Raw genomic sequence first — 21,385 nt, forward strand, 5'->3', positions numbered from 1 at the left:
CATCGCTATGCCAGCCCGATCAAGCAAATTCTACTTACAATTAGCGGCAAAGACGATGGGAGCCATTTGAACATTGAGAAAACTAGCCTAGAATGATGATCATGCCGCCAATGGATGAGTTCTTAAAGTAAATTCTCACTTCAATGTTATCACTCCAATAAGAATCAAGTGAATACAGAAGTTTGCGTCCAAATGTTTAAATCATCGTACCGTAGAGGGCCAACCCTTGGCTGACTATCCGGCCTACCTTTATAAGATATTACACGATGATGACAAAGAGTTTGATATTTATATCTAAGGAGTTTCGAAATCTCTAGGCTCGTCGCATTCCTTTATGTTTACAGCTGTAGGTAATTCAAACCCGGCTTTGCGCTCCCATAGTTTGAGACATTCAGTATAGTCTGCCGACCGCTCAACATTGGGCTCTTCAAGTGCCTCCTTGAAAAGGGAATGCATATGTGTCGCCAACTGTGTGTCGAGACCCATCTTAGTGCAGAGGTCAAGGTTGATGCCCAAGTCTTTGACCAAGAGCACCAACCCGTATCCACTCGCATATGTCCTTGTGAGGCCCTCCGCCCGGATCGAATGTGATGTACCATAATTTCTACCAGTTCCAACATTCAAGACGTCTGTCATCTGGACAGGATCAAGACCCATCTTGCGTCCAACAATAAACGCGTCATTCAAAGCTGCGATTCCAGCTGCTGTAATGTAGTTGTTGAAGGTCTTCATGATGTGTCCACTCCCAAGCGGACCCATAACGAATCGCCAACGGGACATGGTCTTCAAGACAGGCATGACGAAGTCAATATCTTCAGTGGCACCGCCAATCATGAATGTAGCCTCTCCATCATTGATGCCATGCATTCTCACCTGAGTAACAGGCGAGTCGACGAGTCGAAGCTTATATTTCTCAAGATCTTTGCCGAGCTGCTGTGTACCAAACGGGTTGGACGAGGAGGTATCAACAATCACACACCCTTGTTGCAAAAATTAGCTCTTGCGTGTTCTCAGCGGAATAATCCCATTCCTACCTGGCTTCATGTAAGGGGCAATCCCTTGCTCTCCTAGTAGTATATCTCGGACGATATGACCATTAGGAACCATGGTGATCAAAACATCAACATTTTTGAAGGCTTCTGGACCATCCACTGCTTCTTGAATGGGTAGATTCTTGTTCTGTTCCACGAATGCTCTTTGCCGTTTCTTATCCGCGTCCCGAACAACGATTTGATAGCCTTTCAATGCTACATTTTGTGCCAGCGGCCCCCCAGCCAAGCCAAGGCCAATGTATCCAACTTGTTTGATTTCTGAGATCATGGTGGAGAGTTTTAGGATATCAATCAAATGGATCAAGAAGTATCAATATTGCAAAAGTCGCGTTTGTAGATAAGGAGTGCTGTACAAAATCCCTCCCTGACTTTTATATGATAACAATATACGAAACATCAGCTTGAAGTTTTTCATCTGAATCAGACGAAGTCCGCAAGAGATATCAATAAGTTGATTTTACTATTGCTGGCCCGCCGATGCTAGTGATGTTAGGAGCCGAGATGCTCGTTTCAAGCGAAGCCATGACTCAAGCAACTACGGACATCCGCCACCGCTACCCAGCCAAGTGGGCCTACAATTCATGTATTGGCGTTTGCAGAGAGCTAGACTGCCGACCCAAATTTCGACAGCACAGCGTTACCCCAGATATGCTAATAACAATCCTGGAGCATCAGTAATATCCGAACTTATCGAAAGGATGGCCGTAAGCCAAGATCCGAATGAGAGATAAGGAATCTCAAGCCCTGGCTTTTGTGTGTCTATAAGACGCAGGGGCCGAACTCGTCCTGAGCTTTGTAACCAACCGTCTTTTCTAGATTCCTACAACACTTGTTCGTCTTCTCAAGTCATCTTCACGTTCTGTCCCTGTTAGCAAAAATGTCCTTAGTAGAAGTCAAAGCCGTCTCTGGCAACGATACAGATCCAGAGGGGACCGCAATGGCTGTTCAAACATCCTCGGCAACATCCTCCAATGTTGCGCTGAACCCGGAACTCGAAAGACGCGTTCTTCGCAAACTCGACCTGCGCCTTGCACCGCTTTTCGCCGTCTTGTACTTCGTTGCGTATCTAGACCGGAGCAATATTGGCAATGCGGCCATTGCAGGTCTGACAGCGGAATTGGGGCTTTCCGGATCGCAATACAGCACCGCCGTGAGCGTGTTCTTCGCTACGTACGTAGCATTTGAGATTCCCGTCGTTCTCGCTATGAAAAAGTTGAAACCACACCGCGCCATCTCAATGATGTGTCTAGGTTGGTCAATTGTGACGATCGGTACCGCCTTCGTCAAGAAATTCGGTGAACTCGTTGCGGTACGATTGTTGCTGGGGCTTTGCGAGGCTGGTTTCTTCCCCTGTCTCAGCCTGTACATCACAATGGTATATAAAAGGGAGGAGCAGGTACGTTTGCAGGATGAACCTGGACCAAAATGACTCTAATACTGGTAATAGGGCCTGCGACTTGCGTATCTATTTTCGTCCGTTTCCCTAGCTGGTATGTTTGGCGGCCTTATCGCGACCGGGATTACCAAAATTGGAAACAATAGTGGGTTAAAAGCCTGGAGGTATGTTACCAAATATATTCGTTGCCTCGGGGTTGATCAAAGGCTGACATTATCAATATAGTTGGCTTTACATCATCGAAGGAGCCATTTCAGTACTGGCGGTCGTGTGGATATGGTTCGGTTTACCACACGACCCGACTCGTGCTAAATTCTGGACACCTGAAGAGGCCGAGGTAATGGCTATAAGGGAGGGCCAACGGCAAGAGTATCTTGGTAGTCAAGTATTTGATTGGAAGGAGGTTGGAAAAGCCTTCAGAGATCCCAAAGTCTATACTACGTGAGTCTTCCTTAGATTGATTAGCACAGCTATGATTCTAATTCTACACAGAGCTCTCATCCAGTTCTTTCAAGACATCATTTTGTATGGATTCAGCACATTTCTGCCATCTATCCTCAAGCTTGACCTCGGTTTCACTTCATTAGAAGCACAGTACCTAAGCGTCCCTGTCTACTTTCTTGGGGGTGTGTCATTCTTCGTAAGTTCCGCCTCCTTGTTGTTCACGGTTCTGGGAGCTAACTTCGATTTAGCTAGCTGCTGTACTTGGAGACCGTTGGAGGCTTAGAGGCACGGTAAGCCATTCCATATATTTCAATGTATCCAACATAGCTGACAATTGCCAAGCTGCTTCTCATCCTGGACATTTTCGCCGTCACTGGCTATGCTATTCTTCTAGGTGTTTCTGAAAGCCCTGGAGTCCGCTACTTCGCTTGTTATCTCATCGCCATCCCTCTATACTGTGGCCCTGGTTTGAATGAAATCTGTCAGTTTTGCCACGATCATGTCCTTGCTCGAGTACTAAACCAAATGTAGGGATTAACAACAACATGGCTCCACATTACAGACGAGCTACAGCTATCGGTGTGCAACAGACGGTTGGAAACATTGCTGGAATTGTGGCGCCACAAGTCTATCGTGCCGCCCCGTACAGACTCGGCCACTGGTGTTCTCTCGGTTCAGGCCTCATAGCAATGGCTCTGATTGCTGGGCAAATTGCTTACCTTTTCACGTTGAATAGAAAGAAGGACCAAATTGCTCGTGGTGAGCGACAAGATGACAGGAAGGAGTTCTCGGGAGAAGGGCAACTCGAATTCAGATACATCTACTAGTTCCGTACTTCTACCGGCTAGTACTATTCGACGTAAGGCAACCGAGCTAGGTTTATCTAAGATTGAGGGACAGCTTATGTCAAGCAGAAGGGGAACTTAGTCAAGGTGATCAATGGAGAACGTGTTCCTGAGGCTACATGCATCGTTTTAAACCTGAACATAGAGGTGAGGCTCACACTTATAACTTCGCTTTGAAGACACGAAGCCTGCCTGAGAAATGACTCTCAAGTTTTCTTCTTTATTAATATCCAAACATGATGTAAGCGGCCTTTTCGAGTTGCTCTCATATCAAGATCATATATGGGCTATATATCGGAATGCGACTGCCTACAACCCACTATTTATTGCAATGACACCAACTTTAATGGCATCGAGCTTGTAAATATTGACTAAAGCTTACCTTCATGTATTCTCCTTTTATTGTGTTAGTGCACCCTTTTAACGCAAATCTTGTGACTGCTTGTCTATTCTCTATACAATGTGAACAATTCCGTGGCCGCACCGATCGGCCAAACATGTCTAGTCATGGTCATCATTACGATGAATATGTGGTTCAGACGAGCCCGACACCGTCAGTTTCTTACCTGTGGCGTTCTACCGGCCGGTGACGGATTTCCGCCTCCGCCCTGTGGGGCATGGCACTGAGAAAGGGGATCGTAGTGGGGCCCCGAGATCGTCGTGGTCCAGGCTGGAGTTCCAGGCCGATTCGGTTATAGCGGACATCCGCTACCGAATGGCTGTCCTGGTATCTTTCGCAGAAGCATGTGTATTATGTCAAAAGTTACTCAAAAATGTACTCCTTCTCCAGGGCAATGGATGTTAGTTGGGCAAGGGTATCATGACCTCTTCAACGGGAGGTTACTACGTTCACAGAAGCTGGTAGAGCTATAGTAATAAGTAGAGTCTTCGAGGCACTACGAAGTATTATAATCTTATTTAGTAGTGTGACTCTTGGAATATTAACGTTCTTTACCCTGGCGGAGGAGTATGGGTGTCTAATGTGTAGTCATGCTCGATCGGTATGAACGTGTCTCCACGGTCGTCACTTAGAAGGAATTGCGGGTTCTTTTCTCAAACCGCAAAGCTCAAGTCGTAGATCAAACAAATTATCTATCAGTCCACCTGTGTTCGACTCCAAGCATCCAAAGTGATGGAAAATTCCTATTTTGACTATAGTCAGCTTCCAAATTGCCTTTAGATACCACCAAGTCATCGTCTCCCGATGTCCTGTCCAGACGAGAGACCGAGGATTAAATCGCACTCTGGCTCAACGGATTGCTTGCCGAACTTCACTAAGGCACTCCATAGAGTTAGGCGGAGCGCCTGGCATCAAGCACGATACCATAGTTCTCGCAGCAGATAGTCGATCTAAGTTGATGAAAGTTTGTGTAGAAAAAACGCACGATTCATGTCAAGCAGTCGATCCGGGGCTACGGTTGGCTAATGCAGTGCTATGAAGCACCTGCTTTAGCGCATGTAATACCCATATCCACATAGCGTTCCCCCACTAGAAGAGCATTTAAATCCACCCTTGACATTTCCCGAGGAACCTAGAAACGCCATACATCGTGCTTTAGATTGCTGCATTGACCGCTATCAAGTCTTGGTATATTCCGGTATTGGACTGCCAATGTAAGCCCAGAGACCAAAGTATGGACGACAGTCCTGCTAGCAGCTCCAAAACACTCATCGGCGAAGTCGCGACCACGTCGTAAGTGAAAAGCGTTGGAGCGAGGGAGGTGCCGACTGACACACTCGACAGATGTGAACGCTGTCGGCGGAGAAAGGCAAGCCATTGCATTCAGAACATTTGGTTCTTGGCTCTATCCGCTAACAGTCCTGGTTGCCACAGATCAAATGTGACCGTCGTCAACCATGCGGGCGATGTAGGAAAGCAGGAACAGAATGTGCCAGGGGAGGCACAGGCGAGAAGCAAAGGTAGCTACATCCAGTCATGCTTGCGGACGTGACGTCCTCGGGAGGTTAACAGGCGACTCATTCTCAATATGTATAGACCTGTACCCAAGAGCTATGTGCAGGCTCTTGAGACTCAAGTCGCGCATCTGGAGCTCTTCATCCAAAAACTAGCATCGGCCGATAACACAGAACGGGACGAACTCCTGGCTGAATTTCGCCCGAATCGGACGGCTACGACGCCATCTGCGCAGATCCAGGCAGACGATGCCGCTCAGGAGTCGCCCGAAAATAGTGAACTGGGACTGGCTCGCGCACGTGCTGGCCAGCTACGGAAGCTGGCAGCGGGGAACTCAACACATTTTTACGGTGGCACCAGTTTGTTTCAGATTCATCTGTCTGAAGACTCTTCAGTACCGTTAGGCGACGTTGATCGGATGCCATCGATGGGCTCGGTATTAGAACTTCATCCTGAACGATCACCAGATGTCGATGCTCTCAGCCCTCGGAATAGCATCTTTCAGTTCGCACCCCACGACGATGTATCGCAGCGCCTCATGGCAACTTTCTTCAAAGAGCAGTATCAATACAACATGTGCATATATCGAGAATACTTCCTACGCGACTATGATGTTGGAACTGGGCGCTATTACTCGGACCTGCTGATGTACGCCATCTGCGCATTAGGCGCTCTCGCCACCGGCGACTCACTCGATCTGCCTCTTTCTGAGGTCTTCTCTAATCAAGCACAGTCGCTCCTCTATTATTCTCTGACAACCCCGACCTCACAGCTTTGCAGGCTTTGTTACTGCTTGGTCAGCGGGAAATCGGCCAAGGTAGAGCTTCCAAGGGATGGCTCTTTTGCGGCATGGCGTTTCGCTTGGCACACGAGATGGGACTGCATTTGGATCCAACGAACTGGAACGGTAATTCCGAGCCAGACATCGATAGGGAAATCTTGAGACGTGTTTATTGGGCGACTTTCATAGCAGACAAGCAGCTGAGCCTCTACTTCGGCAGGCCTCCAGCTCTATATCCTCATGAATCAGACGTTCGCAACACCGTTCGGCTGCCGTACCCACCAGACTGGGAGGGCCTCCTAGATACTTACATTGCCAAGGGCACCTGTGCCACCGCGTACGAGGACGGTATTGCGTTTGTCGGTGCTTTCATCTACCAAGCCGAGCTTGCAAAAATCCTCCACAGCATGATCACCGACCTTTTTGAAAACCGTCGGTCTAATGCGGACACAGCCGTTGTCACCGCTACAGTCCAGCAGATCCACGTTTCCCTAGCCCGGTGGCTGGCAGGTCTTCCTGGTAAATTGCATTGGAATCAGTGGACGGTCGGCAAAGTCCCCTCGTCGGTGCTTCATTTACAGTATGTTCTTCCCACAACAGTTTATGGGCTTAAGCTGAGAACTCTCCTTTTGCAGCATGGTGTTTCACACTGCCATGATCATCCTCCACCGTCCACCACGACATTTATTCAGAAAACCGGGCATATCGACCAGCGAGGACGTTGAGATTTGCTATGAATCACTACAGGCCATTCTTCGTCTCATGCGTAGTTATTCACGCTTTTATCGTTATGACTGTCTCCCTCTGGATTTCGTTCATACATTATCGACAGCAGCAGGTACTATCTTGATGAAGCGCTTTCTAGAAAACACACCCTGGGACGATGCTGAGACATCACGATCTCTCGGCCTGGTCCTGCAAGCCATGGATGCTATCAAGGGTAGCTGGCCGTGCGTCCTTGAGATACAGGAAAGTATTGTACAAGCTCGTCAAAAACAGATCCCTACCGTACCAGAGACAGATCCAGTCATGGACCTTGGATTTATGACAGGCATCTCAGGGATGCTCCAACCGGCTGATGAGACATTGTGCATGCCGAACGATGCGCATATCTCTGAAGCTGATCTCGGGCCAATGGTCGAAGACTTTTGGGCAGATTTAGCTGTTGAGAGATGAAAATACACATTTGGCGATACCTTAATGTAGTGGTGGGTGTTTGCAATATGGCAGAGCTGCGTGACGAGTACAGCTACCGCTATGCTGCGTGGTCCATCATATGGTCAAACTAGCAACCCCATTCCGACGAGAAGATCCTTCAGCGACAGGTTCTGCTAGTTCCTATTCACCAGTCATCTAATCATCGTGATCGAACATGATGTACTTTGTTTCGAAATTGATCTAGAGCAAAGTGTGGTTGCTCTCATGTCGTCACTGGCTTGTGGTCGAGAAACAATTCTGAAAGACTGTCGCCATGTTGCTTTTCTCCTATATTCCTCAGCATTCGTAGAAGCCTGGGATCCGGCTGCCAATCATCGATGTCGAGCACGAGCCTTCGCTTGGAATTGTCAAGTAAGTATGTTGCATCTTGTGTAGAGTCCTGGTGCAATCGGCAACCCGGAGCAGCGTACCAGATGCCCCAGGGTAGCCAGCCTCTTTCTCGAGATGGGTCAGCGTCTAATCCTCCGTTCCACACCTCGGTTGTAATTGTTGCTGTCTTTAGTGCCGGTATCTGTTCGCAAGCATGTGCAAAAGCAGTGATCAGGGGCTGCAGCTCGTCTGTTCGAGGGCCAGTACGGAATAGTGGAACTCCAGCTAGTCCTGACATTATCTGATCGGTGCTGTAATCGTACTGGAAGGCCGCGGAGAGATCTTGTTCTTCAGGAAAGCTATATCCTGGCGGCAATTGATTGTTAAATACCGGCCACGTACGCTGAGAGTTACCCCCTCGGAAATACCAGCCGCCTGAAGGCGACGTCAGAGAAAAACAGATGGTGAGCTCTTCCAAGGACTGCCAGAATGGTGTGACCAACGACGGACACGGAGAAGGACTGGCACAAGCAGCCTGGTCGGGCCACAATAAGGCCCAATCTACGACGCCTTCGACCTTCAGTTTTCTGAGACGATGGCAGTGTGCAGTGGCTTCTCGGAGGTTCTGTCCAACGACATCCAAATGCTGATCACCAAGCCACAACGGCGGGGGCTCCCAGACGTGACTCTCTGGTTTGCCATGGTCTAACTTCACGCTGATCTCTTGAAGACTTTGCGGGAAACGGAAGGTCTGCAAGGCCTGACCTAACGTAACTCGATTTTCAAGCCGTAATTGCGGATATCTTCTCTCATCGTCATAGACGTAGATATTGGTGACGCGCAAATTTGGCAGTCTGCTTGCGATATGAACAGCGGTTCGGGGCGCCAGTCGTCTCTTCATTGATTTCGTGCGGAAAATGGTGATACAGGGAACAATAGGTAGCTCGTTAGGATTTTGAATATCCATATAGGAGTATTTGTACCTGACACTTCTAAGATCTCCAGGTCGGCCAATCACTATTGGGGCAGTTCGATGATCACTATCTTTCGGCGAGTAGATGTCGTCTATTTCCAGCTCGATTGAACTTGGAGCGCCAAAGCTATCGCGATCATCATCCCATGATGACAGTATACGGAATAAGTCGTTCAGTGCATTCGAAATTGCCTCGTCATTATTTTCTCGGTCCAACTGCCGCTCGAATCTCCCACATAAAACATCACTATACGTTGGTAATATGATGCGATACTTGATGGACTTAAGCAGCAGTCGTCGTCGACCCTTGAAGACTTGTTCGAAGTGGTCGACTTCAGTGCTGTCCAAGGTTATCGATTCAAAGGTATGTCTCTCGATGGCTATTTGCCATCTCCGAGAGACGGAAGCAAGCACTGGTCGCACCGAGAGACGCTGGACTGTGTGCCCTGGTTTTCTCTCAACGGGGCTGGGGGAAAAGAGGGCTCCAATATCGTCAAGGATTTCTTGCGGCAGGCGATTCATCTCAAGTGATCTACCGTGGTCTCCGATGCCAAATTCCAAATACTACAAGCGTAGGAGTAAGAGACAGCCGATGGATCGCCAAGTCTTGAGGTTGACACGGAGTAGCGGAGTTGCATAGCGTCAGAAGAGTTGGGTCACCGGAGTGGGGTAATACAAGTCTTAGAAGATCCGGAACGGAGCCGAGATTCATTGGCTTTCGTTGTGGCTGCGCACGAAGGGTTTACCATTACGGAAACCTCGGGATGTCTGATTTGCAATTCAAATACCCCCAAGAATCAACAGATCACGCGCAAGCAACTCTAAGAAGTTGAGGGAGATCTCGTAAAACTGTTCAATTCCGGAGCAGGTTCGGGGCCGTCGACTGCGCCGAACTCCACGGACTTGCAACCCACCTCTGCTTTGGGCACTATTCCGCCGGCTTCCGGAAATTGAGCTAATGATTTGGAATTTAATGGCGTCACGACAGTCGAGGGCGCGCGCCAGCTATCCCAAGGAAAAAGTAATGGCCGTCTTGGGAGCAAATGACTGCTGCGATGAGCTGAAGAGCTGAATTGCGCGCTCTGTTGCAAAACAAATGCTATATGTAGTGTTTCATTATTCTATAGCTCAGAGTTAGATCTACGAGTATACATCGTCCCACCGTGTTTTTATCTGTTCATCTGAACTTTCCGTTGCGACTTCAAGTAGATTGTGGGCTAAGGATTGAACCGGTGAGGCTTGATCTCCCTTTTAGTGGAATTCACATTATCATTTCGGCGAGTCGGCGAGATGGCCTGAGCTAAACAGGAGTATTTGAGTTCTATCCCTCCTTTCCAGCACACCTAGGCCTATGTCTCCACACTTCTAAGTAAGCAATGTACCTGGCTAGTTGCCAGATGGCTGGGTCTTCGCCACGCTGTTGATGCCTGCCTAACATTTCAAGTAATAGCAAGAGTGCATCAGGCGGCACGTTCTACTTGGCGCTGATGTGGCTTGCAATGACCGAAAACTGGCGGGCGTCAAGTATGGTTGATTACTCAGGTCGGTATCCGTCATTGGTGAACACGACGTTGTGTCATTAGTGCTCCATGGATTGGACTATTGCAAGACCGAATGTAGCATAATCTCGGGGTTTCATTGGTATTAAGCTTATGTAACATACATAGGAGTATCTGGACAATGCAAATATAAATTTCAGCTATCCCCAAGGCCAATTCCGCAAACTCTTCAGCATCAAATGGCAAACAATATCGCAGTCAGCGACCAAAGCGCAAGATGAGGGCATATACCATTCTATCCGCTTCCTTAATAGGAAAGTTAGTTGGCGGAGTTGCTGCTAAGTCTTGTCAAGATTACAAGATACCAGTGACAGTAACCACGGAGAATCTCGTTTTTGGACTGCCTCCTTTCGAAGACGACTTCGACGTGGCCGATTACATTGACAATATCTCAAGCCGATCAGCTTCAGGTAGCCTCTTCTCTGGTTCAGTGAATGAAACCGCCTGTTACGAAATATCGGCCACATTTTGTACGCCTGGTAGAGGAGAGCCAGCTACGCACAAAAGCACGGTCCTGATTGCGACTCATGGATTGAACTTTGACCGCAGGTGAATTGCCGACTATAATCTTGACTTTCTATATCACGAAGAGACTTCTCATTGTATTACAGTTATTGGCACCCTCAGATTGAGGAAGAGACTTATAGTTTTGCCGACTTTGTCACCGACCGCGGCTATTCCATCTTGTATTATGACCGTCTCGGGGTTGGCAAATCCTCGCAGTACGTTTTTACCATTCACATCGACACGAGAAAAGCACTGACAGCTACTAGAGTTTCTGGATACAAAGCCCAACTCTCCCAGCAAACGGCTATTTTGCAGAAAATTGCCCGCTTCGTTAAAGCCGGTCAATATATCATGGACATCGGAGTTCCCGAAAAGATCGTCTTCGTCGGCCATAGTTTTGGTAGCTCGATCTCTATTACTGCACTAGGTGCTGAGCCTACGCTTGCAGACGGTGTTATTCTTACAGGATTTAGTCTGAATGAAACATATATTAACCTTGCGGACTTCATTCAAGCCGGCCAACCTCGAATCGCTGCCAAGCAACATCCAGGAAAATGGCGCCAGCTCGATACAGTAAGACGGTATACCCAGATTGAAACAAGGTCACGGCTAATGAATGGCCCAGGGTTACTTAACACCCGTAGATCTATATGCCAATGTCAACACGTAAGCAACCATGCTCCCATAATTGTCACTCCTAAGTTGTTGACATACAATTCCTAGATTTTTCAAGGCACCAGACTATGATGTGAAGGTGGCTCGATATGCTGACGCCAATAAACAGCCCTTTGCCGTTACGGAGACACTTACAGCAGGCGCACTGAATCAGCTGCCATTCACCTTCACCGGTGCTGCGATGGTTTGTCAAGTTCCTCGTTTGCTCGGTTCATTATGTAGCTGAATATCACGCAGATAATCACGGGCGAATTTGACTTTATCTTCTGCGAGTCCGAGTAAGTTGTCCTGGTAGATCGTGCTATTATCAAAAGATATTGACCTGATAAAGTTGTAACGGTGCACTTGAGACACCCGCAGCTCAAATATTTTCGAATGCGAAAGACTTCAAGGCCATCAGCTATCCTGGCTCGGGTCACGGACTTAACTTTCATTTAAATGCCACTGGAGCTTATAGTGACATTGTAGATTTTTTGGGTGTTAATGACCTATGATTACAGCCGTCTTTCATGTCAAGAAGAAACCCAGATACTAGCGGTTCTTCAATTACAAACAGTGGCGGGTATTGAAAGTGGCGAAAGGAAGTGCTGAATATTGCTCTTCAGCCTAGCTGTATTCTGTTGATACAATTATTCGACACTATAGCGCTCACGCTTGTTCTCGTTTTTTGTTCTTTTCTCGACAATAGAAGGCTTCGGTCATAGATGTCTATTATGGGCTAGTCTCTAGATTCTGAACATTATGCCATCCTGATAAACGGGCTTCCGCATCCAGTTACGGTCCACAGTCCTCCACTCGTCCCTCCACCATCGTGCCTGATTCGCGACGACCTTGACTTTCGTCATTTCTGCTAGCTTCAATTTCCAAGAGCTTGCCACTGCTCCATGGATTCGCACTAGATCCAATTGCTTCAACCCGGCGACGACTTGAAGGAAGCTTTCCTCCATCCGGCGCTCATGCGCAGCCAGAAAGCCTCTTCCCGTTCCCATAGAAATTCGAGGCTCCCAGTCGATAATGAGCTCCTTCAGCATATCGGTTCGTGCAAGCACCTCTTGAAAGAACCGCAGCCATGTGTTCCAGTTTGCATGCTCCATCGCGATCATCAAGTACAGTTTATGCAAATGCCCAATGTTCAGCGTGCCATGAACCGCAAAACCAACACGCTTGCCAAACTCAAACATGCAGGCCTTCAGGGCGGCTGCATGATGCACAGTGGGGTAGAGTTCATGGTACGCGCGCTTGCATGTCAGCATTGCTGGGGGAAGCGCCTTGGTATAGACATTGTCCAGGAAGACGTGGTCAGGTCGCGTTGTCAGCTCGAAATCATCGTAGCGGAATGCAAGGAGATACGCCCATATATGATCGCGTACTTCTTGTGGAAGAGTGAAGAGCGGTGACTCTGGTTGATCGTCGGTTGCCATACTAATCAAACTCAACTAGTGTTGGATTGCTCTCTTTGCGTAGTGAAGCGAATCTGCCGCTAGTTGTCAAGAGATATGTATAAATTGAACCACCTGATACCGAGATAGGCGAAATGACTTTTAAGACCGGCGACAAGCAATATTAAATGCTTGCGGCGCAGGTGAGGAAATCAAAACACGACCTCAACGAAACCCGCGGTATTATCTAGTTGCCTAGCAATCTTTGGTGGCTGCCTTAGCTAAGTAATTTGCCCCCACAACGGTTTTCGGGTATACTAGTCCCCTATGAGCATTTGAAATCAACTTGTCTTCTAAACATTTCTTGCGCGCGTGTCCCAAATGGGCCCAGTGTGAGATGGTTTCAATGTCTTAAATTCAGGGAACATGAATTGACCGTTTCATCTTATATCAGGACAATGATCAGATGGCATACTATAAAGACTGAAGGTTTCTGTATAGTGTAAATTTATTATGTCTTTGGAGCGTAACCTATACCAAGAGGCAGCATCTTGCTCTAGCTACCAAATGTATATCATAAAACAAACGATCAATTTTTATCATTCTACAACTTCATGCCATCGTGTGCGTGGATTGGTGCAGCCATGGTGAAGTCAACACAAGACTCGTAAGTCTGCTTAGCTCCCTTCCCATACCACCACCATTGAAGAACCTGTTTTTAAACGCCGGTGTTAGCCAAATCGTCCCAAACCAATATTTTCAAGTCCAGATATCCCTTTGGGGTTTGGATGTTCACTTACGCATGCACCGGCAGTCCCACACTGCGCGCTCACATCCGGTAAGGTAATGTTGAAGTTGGTATTGTCAGCAGGCAGTGTCTTGCCATAGAACTTTTGTTCATTTGCATAGCCACTCGCCCAGACCTTGAGCATCTCTCCGATGACTTTGTTCGTCTTGGTGTCTACAATCGATACATTCGCCGAGCCGTCGTGCGGGATTGTAAGTTTCACTTTGATGTTGACGGACTCGCCCGGGGTGTATTTCTGCACATTGGCAGCATTATCTGCAAATTGAATACCACGGCATAACCAGAGATTACAGTCGGCCGCGTGATACCCAGAGTCTTTGGCTGCGAGCTCGGGAAGACCCTCGACGTGCGAAGTGTTGTCCTTCTTGATGTCATCCGTCACCGACTTGCCACAGGCCGCGATCGAGGCCGCGCCGACTTGTCGAGCTGCTGGATAGTCAACATAGCCGTGTGCGGAAACAGTCGCAGCGATACCGGCGAGTGCAAATAGTGAGAGCTGCATCTTGGCTCGCTTAATCTGGTGACTTATTGCTATGGATAGATCACAAAAGCTTGACGATGGAATCGATGAGTCGCTGCAGACGAGAACATTTCGGCGGGGATGATACCTCTTTATCTGGCATGGCGATGAATGCTACATCCTTCATTATTTCAAATCTCTCCGTAATTAATTGGTTCCAGCCTCTCCGCGTTCCCATTTCGTCTGTGCCCTCGTTTATCTGTTGGCGCATGGTGGGTTACCGGGAGCCGGATCTCTCCCTATCCTTGAGGTTTAATATGACAGCGGCAAAATAGTCGATTTTTGACTATCGAGAAGAAGTATCCCTCTTGATCTAGTATAGGTGCGTGGTAAGTGTGCTCCCTCGCCGGTAAAAGGGATAAACAGCCATCGTTTCCTGCATGGAATTTACACGGAACAAACGGCAGTGCAGACGAAACGGGACTGCCAAACCCGTCTATTGCGGGGTCCAATCCGAGCCCGTGATATTATCAGATATATTGCGGCTGCCGTCTCTGCTCGGCATAGGGAGGTAGCTACCCTGGCACGGGTTGAGCTTTAGGGGTCTCCATGGGTCGGGACATTTCACGGTCAATCGTGGCACCAAACGTGAAGCCCTGCCAATATCTTAGATGAGTTGGGAGAAAAGGGGAAGGTATGGCAATCTTTCCATCTAGCACCACAGGTAAACACCGAAAGCATTTCATTCATAGCCTGGCTTTGATACTCGAAAATCGTCTTTCGAAATATAAATGCTTACTAATAAAGACTTTTTGTTCGAAACAATTCTACTTGCCGGATCCTGACTTCTAAATTTGAGTAATTTGCTGTCATAGCTTCTGTAAGCTGCCTATTCCTCAGGCGGACAACATCTTCCATCGGCGATATGCAAGCCTTTGTACCATGCCCGGGCGGAACTCCGGAAATTCATGTTCGATCGCACGCCTTGTCTCTGCCAAGAAACGACGATACCCCGATTCCTCTGATAGTACATGTCCTTCAATTATTACATCCGCCTGATCTTCAGCAGCAGAAATGAGATTCTCGAGACTAGCACTTATGTCCTCGGACTCATATGCTTGGCTAGGCACCATATTCCATAAGAATGCCCTCAGCGCAGCGACATATTCGTCGTACCGTGCCAGCCATTCTGTCTCTGTAACGACCACTTCTGCATCCAGTTGTTCAACTCTTGCAAGAAACCGATACAAGCCAACGTCCACGCTTGATTTACACTCGTCTCCGCAACTCGAGTCCACTCCCAAACGATCTTGGTGTTGCTGTTCAGCCGCATTTCGTCGTGAAAGGTACATGTCATCACCCATTACATAAAGCCATCCAGCAAGAAGTGCTCTTTGTTCGTCTTGTGACACCAATAGGTCTTCTGCCCATACATCATATTTGGCAGGACCACATGCCACTCTCACAACGAAACCAGCCTCGGGCTCCGCGAAGTTGGTTGCCAGGAGAGTCAGCTCATTGTCGCTGACAAAATGTAACCTTCCGTTTCTGAGATTCACGTTGACTCTCTCCACAAGCTCGTTGACGGTGGACAATTCGCCGTTGGTGGCTTTCTCGATATTCGCGCGTACGACATCCGGAGGAGGCCGCTGGAGCAACGCGTTGCGGTACCCGTCAGAAAACGGGAACAATGGGTAGGGTGGTGCATCGCACACCCCATCGAGGTCGTGACATGGCCCAACAACTTGCCGAGAGTTATCCATGAGTAGGTTCAGTTGACGAATAATGGCCTTTTGGGGCTTGGCATCCACCCTCAGTAGAGATAAATTTTCCTCGGGTTGAGACACGCGGCGCTCGACGTACTCGGCTACATCAATGATCTTCATCAGATGCACAGTTAGAGCCTGACTGATGAGAAGAAATATGGCCAACATGGCCCTTTTGGGAGCCTTTGCCTTCATTTTGCATTCCCTTTTGTTCTCATGGCTTTGGAGAGACCCAGGAAGCAGTGGAAAGTTGAGATCTCAAGGTGAAATCAGAAGGGAAATTAGGGAAACCCCACAAAGTTAGGCAGAACGGCCAAGCGAGCCAATCATGAATTGCACTCTCAACATAGACAAGCGAGTTTCAGAGAGGACTAAACACAATATTGCACCATGAGTGTTCATGATTATTATTACAAAGCACTCGTTTGAACTGACATCAAAGATGCTTAGGTTATTCGAAGGAATATTTTCCAGGCTAGACCACAGTCCCCTGTCCTCATACTTGAGACAACACCTGATGAGTCTCTGACACGAGCAGCTTAACATGGCTCGATGATAGAAATCCAATGTATCTCAATCGAATCACTATCATGGACTATCAAAGCTGGGACTTTCCAGTCTGTAAAAGCCTGTTGAGGAATTTGCTTGGGTGAAATTCATTGCTCCATACTTCAAATCACAAGAGTCTTCCTGAGACGTTCTACGGTTCAGGAAAAGCCTCCAAACTGGCAACTAAATACCAGAGACGCCTTGATAACCACTTATTAACGACGTTCGTCGTTGAAGTTAGGGTTATCCCGAACGATTGCAACTTGACGCAACTATGGTCTCATATTGCATGATCACGCTGCTGCAAGGGATGCATCATGTGTCTGCAAAGGTGGCTTTTCCACACCCACTTGGATGATTTGTTCAACGATTCTGTGTCACCGCCGCAGAACAAACAGCACCCAACGAGGACACGACACATAGTTTCATGGCTTGCTAGCAAATTTGTGGCGACTCGAGAGATGGAAACGAGTCCTTCCATTCAGACGGCGTTGCGATCAAGCTCGCAAATGAACAGTGGTAAGGTAAGAGAGGAACCCCAAGGGACGACCCCATTGACGCAAATGAGATGCCGAACATTTGTGATCGAACCTACAAATGGAAAGAAGATAGAGACCGTGATTTTCTTGCAAGAGTTTGTAGGATTGGAATTGTGCGAAGTGAGAAGATGCACATAGTTCTCAGCTACATCGCTGCAAGAACAAATATCAATTTGCATCGATTTGCTGCCCTGTGATGGGGAGACGATTGCGGTTGCGTTTGTTCAGCGTGAGGTTGTTAGTAACTCAAGTATCAAGTGGCCCAAGTTAAAAGGCCCTGTGTTGTGGCTTGTACTGTGTAATGGGGTAAGGTTTTGGGCTTGCCACGGAGGTGGATCTCCGCCTGTGAGCTTACTGATAGCGATAGCATATCCACCCTGTTTTAGCTACAGCGAGCGGCATGCAGCTGGGAGGTCGCTCGGGGTTCCCATCCGAGGATTGCAGCTCGGGCGCGCTATCCGAAGATAGGCCCAGACGTAGTGCAGTGCCCTTTCGTGGACTTGCACCGCTGTAATTTTTAGCAATTGATACGGAGCGCAATTTTGAATTATGTGAGCAGTTCGTTTTTTTGGATTTAGAAAGGCATGGCTGTGTCCTCGTATGTACCTGGAACGGGCCCGAGCTTGCGAGAGTCTGTTGCCTCTTAGCACGGGGAGTAAAAATAGGTCGTCACGCAGCTGGGTCACAAGCCTTTCCGGCTGGGCCTAGACCTGGAGCCCCAGTGGCAGCCGGTACCTACCGCACGAGCTTACCAGAGTAGTGACTGTCATTCCGGGCCCTGCTAGGTGCCACCGGGGTTCTTTGGTCAAGTGAACACTTTGCAATCTCGCTCTGGCGGTCGAGACAAGAACACCGAGTCGTGCAGACACTGAGGTCTGAGGCTGGTTCAGGAATCAGGATGCAGAGCCAGGTGTCAGCGAGGAATAGGGGCGCGTCGCAATCTCCTTTGCAGTCCCCGTGATGTCTCCAAGAATCCCAACCGCGTGCCAGATGCGGGGCACGGGACCCGGTGGGCGATGCTGGTTGCTCCGGAGCCGCTCTGCCGGTCGAACCGGCATGGGAGCGGTCAATGACTTGACTTTTTGGTGTCTTTGTGTTTGTCCGTCTCGTTTTCCTTTCCGTTTCGATGCAAGTAGTTAGGTACAGTCGCAGCAAACGCAGCCTGTCATCATGAATGAGGTCTGCCGGGACCAGCATGGCGCAAAGGGCCCTCCTTGCCTTGCCATCGAATCAATCCGTCCCGTTCTACCCCAGACGGCATTAATGGTTTGGTAATGTCGCCTGCAGGCCAGCACAATTCCGGACCGCGATCAAGTAATCTGGGGGTAATGGAAATCTCGAGAAGCCATGGAACTGTCGCCTGCGGTGGATGCTAATCTCCTAAGCGCGGGGCAGGTGGGTCAGCCGCTGGAGTTGACGCATCGCCGACCACTGGGCCAACAAGGCCAGCAAGGCCAGCTGCGGAGACGAAGCCCGATCAAGAGATGCAAGAGGGCGAGACGAGGCCTCCTCTTACGTGATGAGGCGGTACATTTGACACATCAGACAGGTCACGATCCATCCTCGAGCTCGAGGGCATACATGTCATTAACCATACCGACTTATCCATTCTTGCGAATCTGACCCTTGCGTTGACGAACAAGGCCGGCAAAGATACATACCTTTGGAGCTTACTTCAAGGTTCAAGGTTGACTGACGATGGCGCCCGCCTGTGCCACGAAACCCATCAAATTAACCCATCAAATTAACCCTGATGGCACCGTCGAGCCGAGCAAAGGAGCGGTAAGCGACACGACGGTCAGACAAACTACTGGCACCGGCTGACTCGTTTGGGACAAAAGAAAGTTCGGGTTTGCGACAAGTTTCTGAGACGTGTTGATAAGAGCTCTACCTTCTACCTAGCACGCCTAGGTATCTTGGAGCAAGGCCTGCCTTAGCTACTGCATAGCAAGACACTAAAGCCTCTAAAGGTGCCCTGAGTGGAGCTCACCTGGGCACCGTAAGGCGCGGCGGATTCTGATATTCCGGCCGTCTCGGGGGTTTCCCGTCTGTGACACCGGCGAAATCACGGCTTTCCTCCCGTCTTGCATTTCTGAAGATGATGGGAACAAGGTACCATTTCACGGCCATGCAAATCGGCAACATGAAATTGGCGGATGTGTCTTTAGTTTCGTAGCTCCATAGGGAAGGATCGGTTGCCTGCAATACAATAAATACAATACGATAATTGATCACTTTGCTTGTCCGGGAACTCGACGTTAAGCAAATGGGAACGTGCCGAAGCGGCGGGCCAGGAGAATCAGCCAGGGAACACAACACAACAGGACAAGGGGGCCTGGGCAGCCACATGTCTGTCAGTGGCACAACAAGTACAATACGGCGCCCTGCCAGTAACAGGAGAGCATGTGTTGGGACGATGAGAGCCTTGGGAAGCATCCATCGAGGGAGGTACGCCTTAGGCACCTCCTCCCTCATGCAGGGAGCGTGCATTTGGCCCCGGGGAATCGCAACAATGATCAGTCAGAATAGACGGCCCTGGGGCGTCCCCAACTCCTCCTTTGGCAAACAGATTGATGCGGTTGATGCAAACTCGCAGCAAAAGGGCAGCTCGAATACGCCTAGAGCCTCGAATAACCGGTCCATCCGCGAGCCCAGCGGAATGGGGACATGTGATGTACTTCCAGGTTGGACTGTGGAGAGGGCACAACAAGCCATGTCCTCTTAAGGGAGCATTTGGGGACACTTGGGCTGGACGGGCTGCGTTAGCGCCCCCAGTCTGTCAGGTACCTGAGCCGACGCACCAATTGGAGAGACCAGCCTCCATCTCCAAGGGGCTTAGGGGCGAGTCGCTTTGCCAGTTATGAGGCAAGTTGAGATCACGATGCTGCAAAGTCTGGGGCATTTTTGTTCAGAGTTTTCTCTTTTTGCCGATGGATGGAGGGATGCTCATTCTTGCACCATTTGTTGCCATGGCCATGGGGAGGGAGTTTGCTCGTCCGCCCGGGGCTATGGGTTGTAAGCTGTACATACCTTGGAAAGAAACGGACATAAAAGACGGTATGGGTACGTCCTTTTTTTTGGGGTACGTACCGTCTACGATACTTCAAGTTCACGATGGACGCGAAAGGTACATGCGTGCGGTACATAGAGTACGTACAGATTCGCAATTGCAACGATCCTCAGGGGAACGAAATGGAAACCTGGAAAAAAAACCTTGACTCTTGAGTGACGACGTACGGTACGTGTTTCGGAGAATTAAACATATAAAGCCATCGTATTCCCAACCGTCTAGTTTCTCCCCAGTTATCTACTGTAGTATTCCTACAGTACTATGCTATAGATAACAACAGCAGCATTGCTCTGCTTTGCTTTGCTTGAGAGCCCCCCTTTTCCCTCTCTCTGTCTACCCCTGACATCATCATCATCCTCCTCCTCGCCAACACATAAAACACACCTGACTGACACGAACCTGCCAATTCGTGATCAGCGAGTGGCGCGAATAGCCGATACTATTTTCAGCTGCGCTCCCTCCCATTGCACTGGAATCAACCATTCGGATCCCAGCACCCTTTTATCTCTGACCTCTCACAACCTGGAACAGGGCGGTCGGCTACCTACCTATCTACCAGTCTCCCTGCGGAAACAAAAGGTAACTCAATCCAAAACACAGCAGCACAGCACAGCACAGCACAACACAACACGTACCCACGCGTCTGTCCTTGCCCTTGCCCTTGCACACATCTTGGCTAGTCAAGTTGTCGCTGATCCCGAGTGGACGCGCCGCGATGCCTGCCCCCCGTCAAGCCCGTGTTCTGTGCAGCGCTGTCTCTCTGTCTTGCAGGCTTCCAGAAAGCATGGATTGTGGCGTATTGCTGAAGGGTCCCCTTGGGGCTGTGCTGGCCCCTCGAGCCCCTCCATGCTTCTAATTCTACGCTGGCTCGCTGGGAGCTCTGCTAGCCGATGGAGCTATCTCTGCTGTTGGGACCCCTGGCGGGGCTGACATCAATGCCATGCGAGCGATTCCCAGTAGTCTGTCTACCTACATAGTAGTGCCCCTCCTCTCCCTCCCAGATTCTCTCCCCTGTTGCCGCCTGTCTCGTGTACTGTACTGTACAATACTGTGCCTGAGTGGCCTGGATCGCCTCTAAGACTAACTCAAATAACAGGAAACGCAGGAACGCGCGACGCACACACCTACATTATATCGTCA

At 49.1% G+C, this 21,385-nt stretch overlaps 2 protein-coding genes across 2 annotated transcripts; one reads left to right on the forward strand and one right to left on the reverse strand.

The window, feature by feature from the left end:
- Positions 1-2,289: 2,289 nt before the first annotated feature.
- On the forward strand, positions 2,290-3,719 carry UCRPA7_3887 (putative mfs transporter protein; the record flags this gene model as incomplete). Its single annotated transcript, XM_007916414.1, has 7 exons — positions 2,290-2,448; positions 2,500-2,612; positions 2,674-2,889; positions 2,941-3,088; positions 3,141-3,182; positions 3,235-3,373; positions 3,424-3,719. 7 exons carry the CDS (start codon positions 2,290-2,292, stop codon positions 3,717-3,719), a joined length of 1,113 nt encoding a protein of 370 aa, XP_007914605.1.
- Positions 3,720-13,771: 10,052 nt separating this feature from the next.
- UCRPA7_3888 (putative chitin binding protein) lies at positions 13,772-14,363 on the reverse strand (the record flags this gene model as incomplete). Its single annotated transcript, XM_007916413.1, has 2 exons — positions 13,772-13,828; positions 13,887-14,363. 2 exons carry the CDS (start codon positions 14,361-14,363, stop codon positions 13,772-13,774), a joined length of 534 nt encoding a protein of 177 aa, XP_007914604.1.
- Positions 14,364-21,385: the final 7,022 nt, after the last annotated feature.

This window comes from Phaeoacremonium minimum (genome assembly GCF_000392275.1).
Source record: "Phaeoacremonium minimum UCRPA7 unplaced genomic scaffold PA7_03_scaffold_292, whole genome shotgun sequence".
In the NCBI taxonomy this organism is placed as follows: Eukaryota; Fungi; Ascomycota; class Sordariomycetes; order Togniniales; family Togniniaceae; genus Phaeoacremonium; species Phaeoacremonium minimum.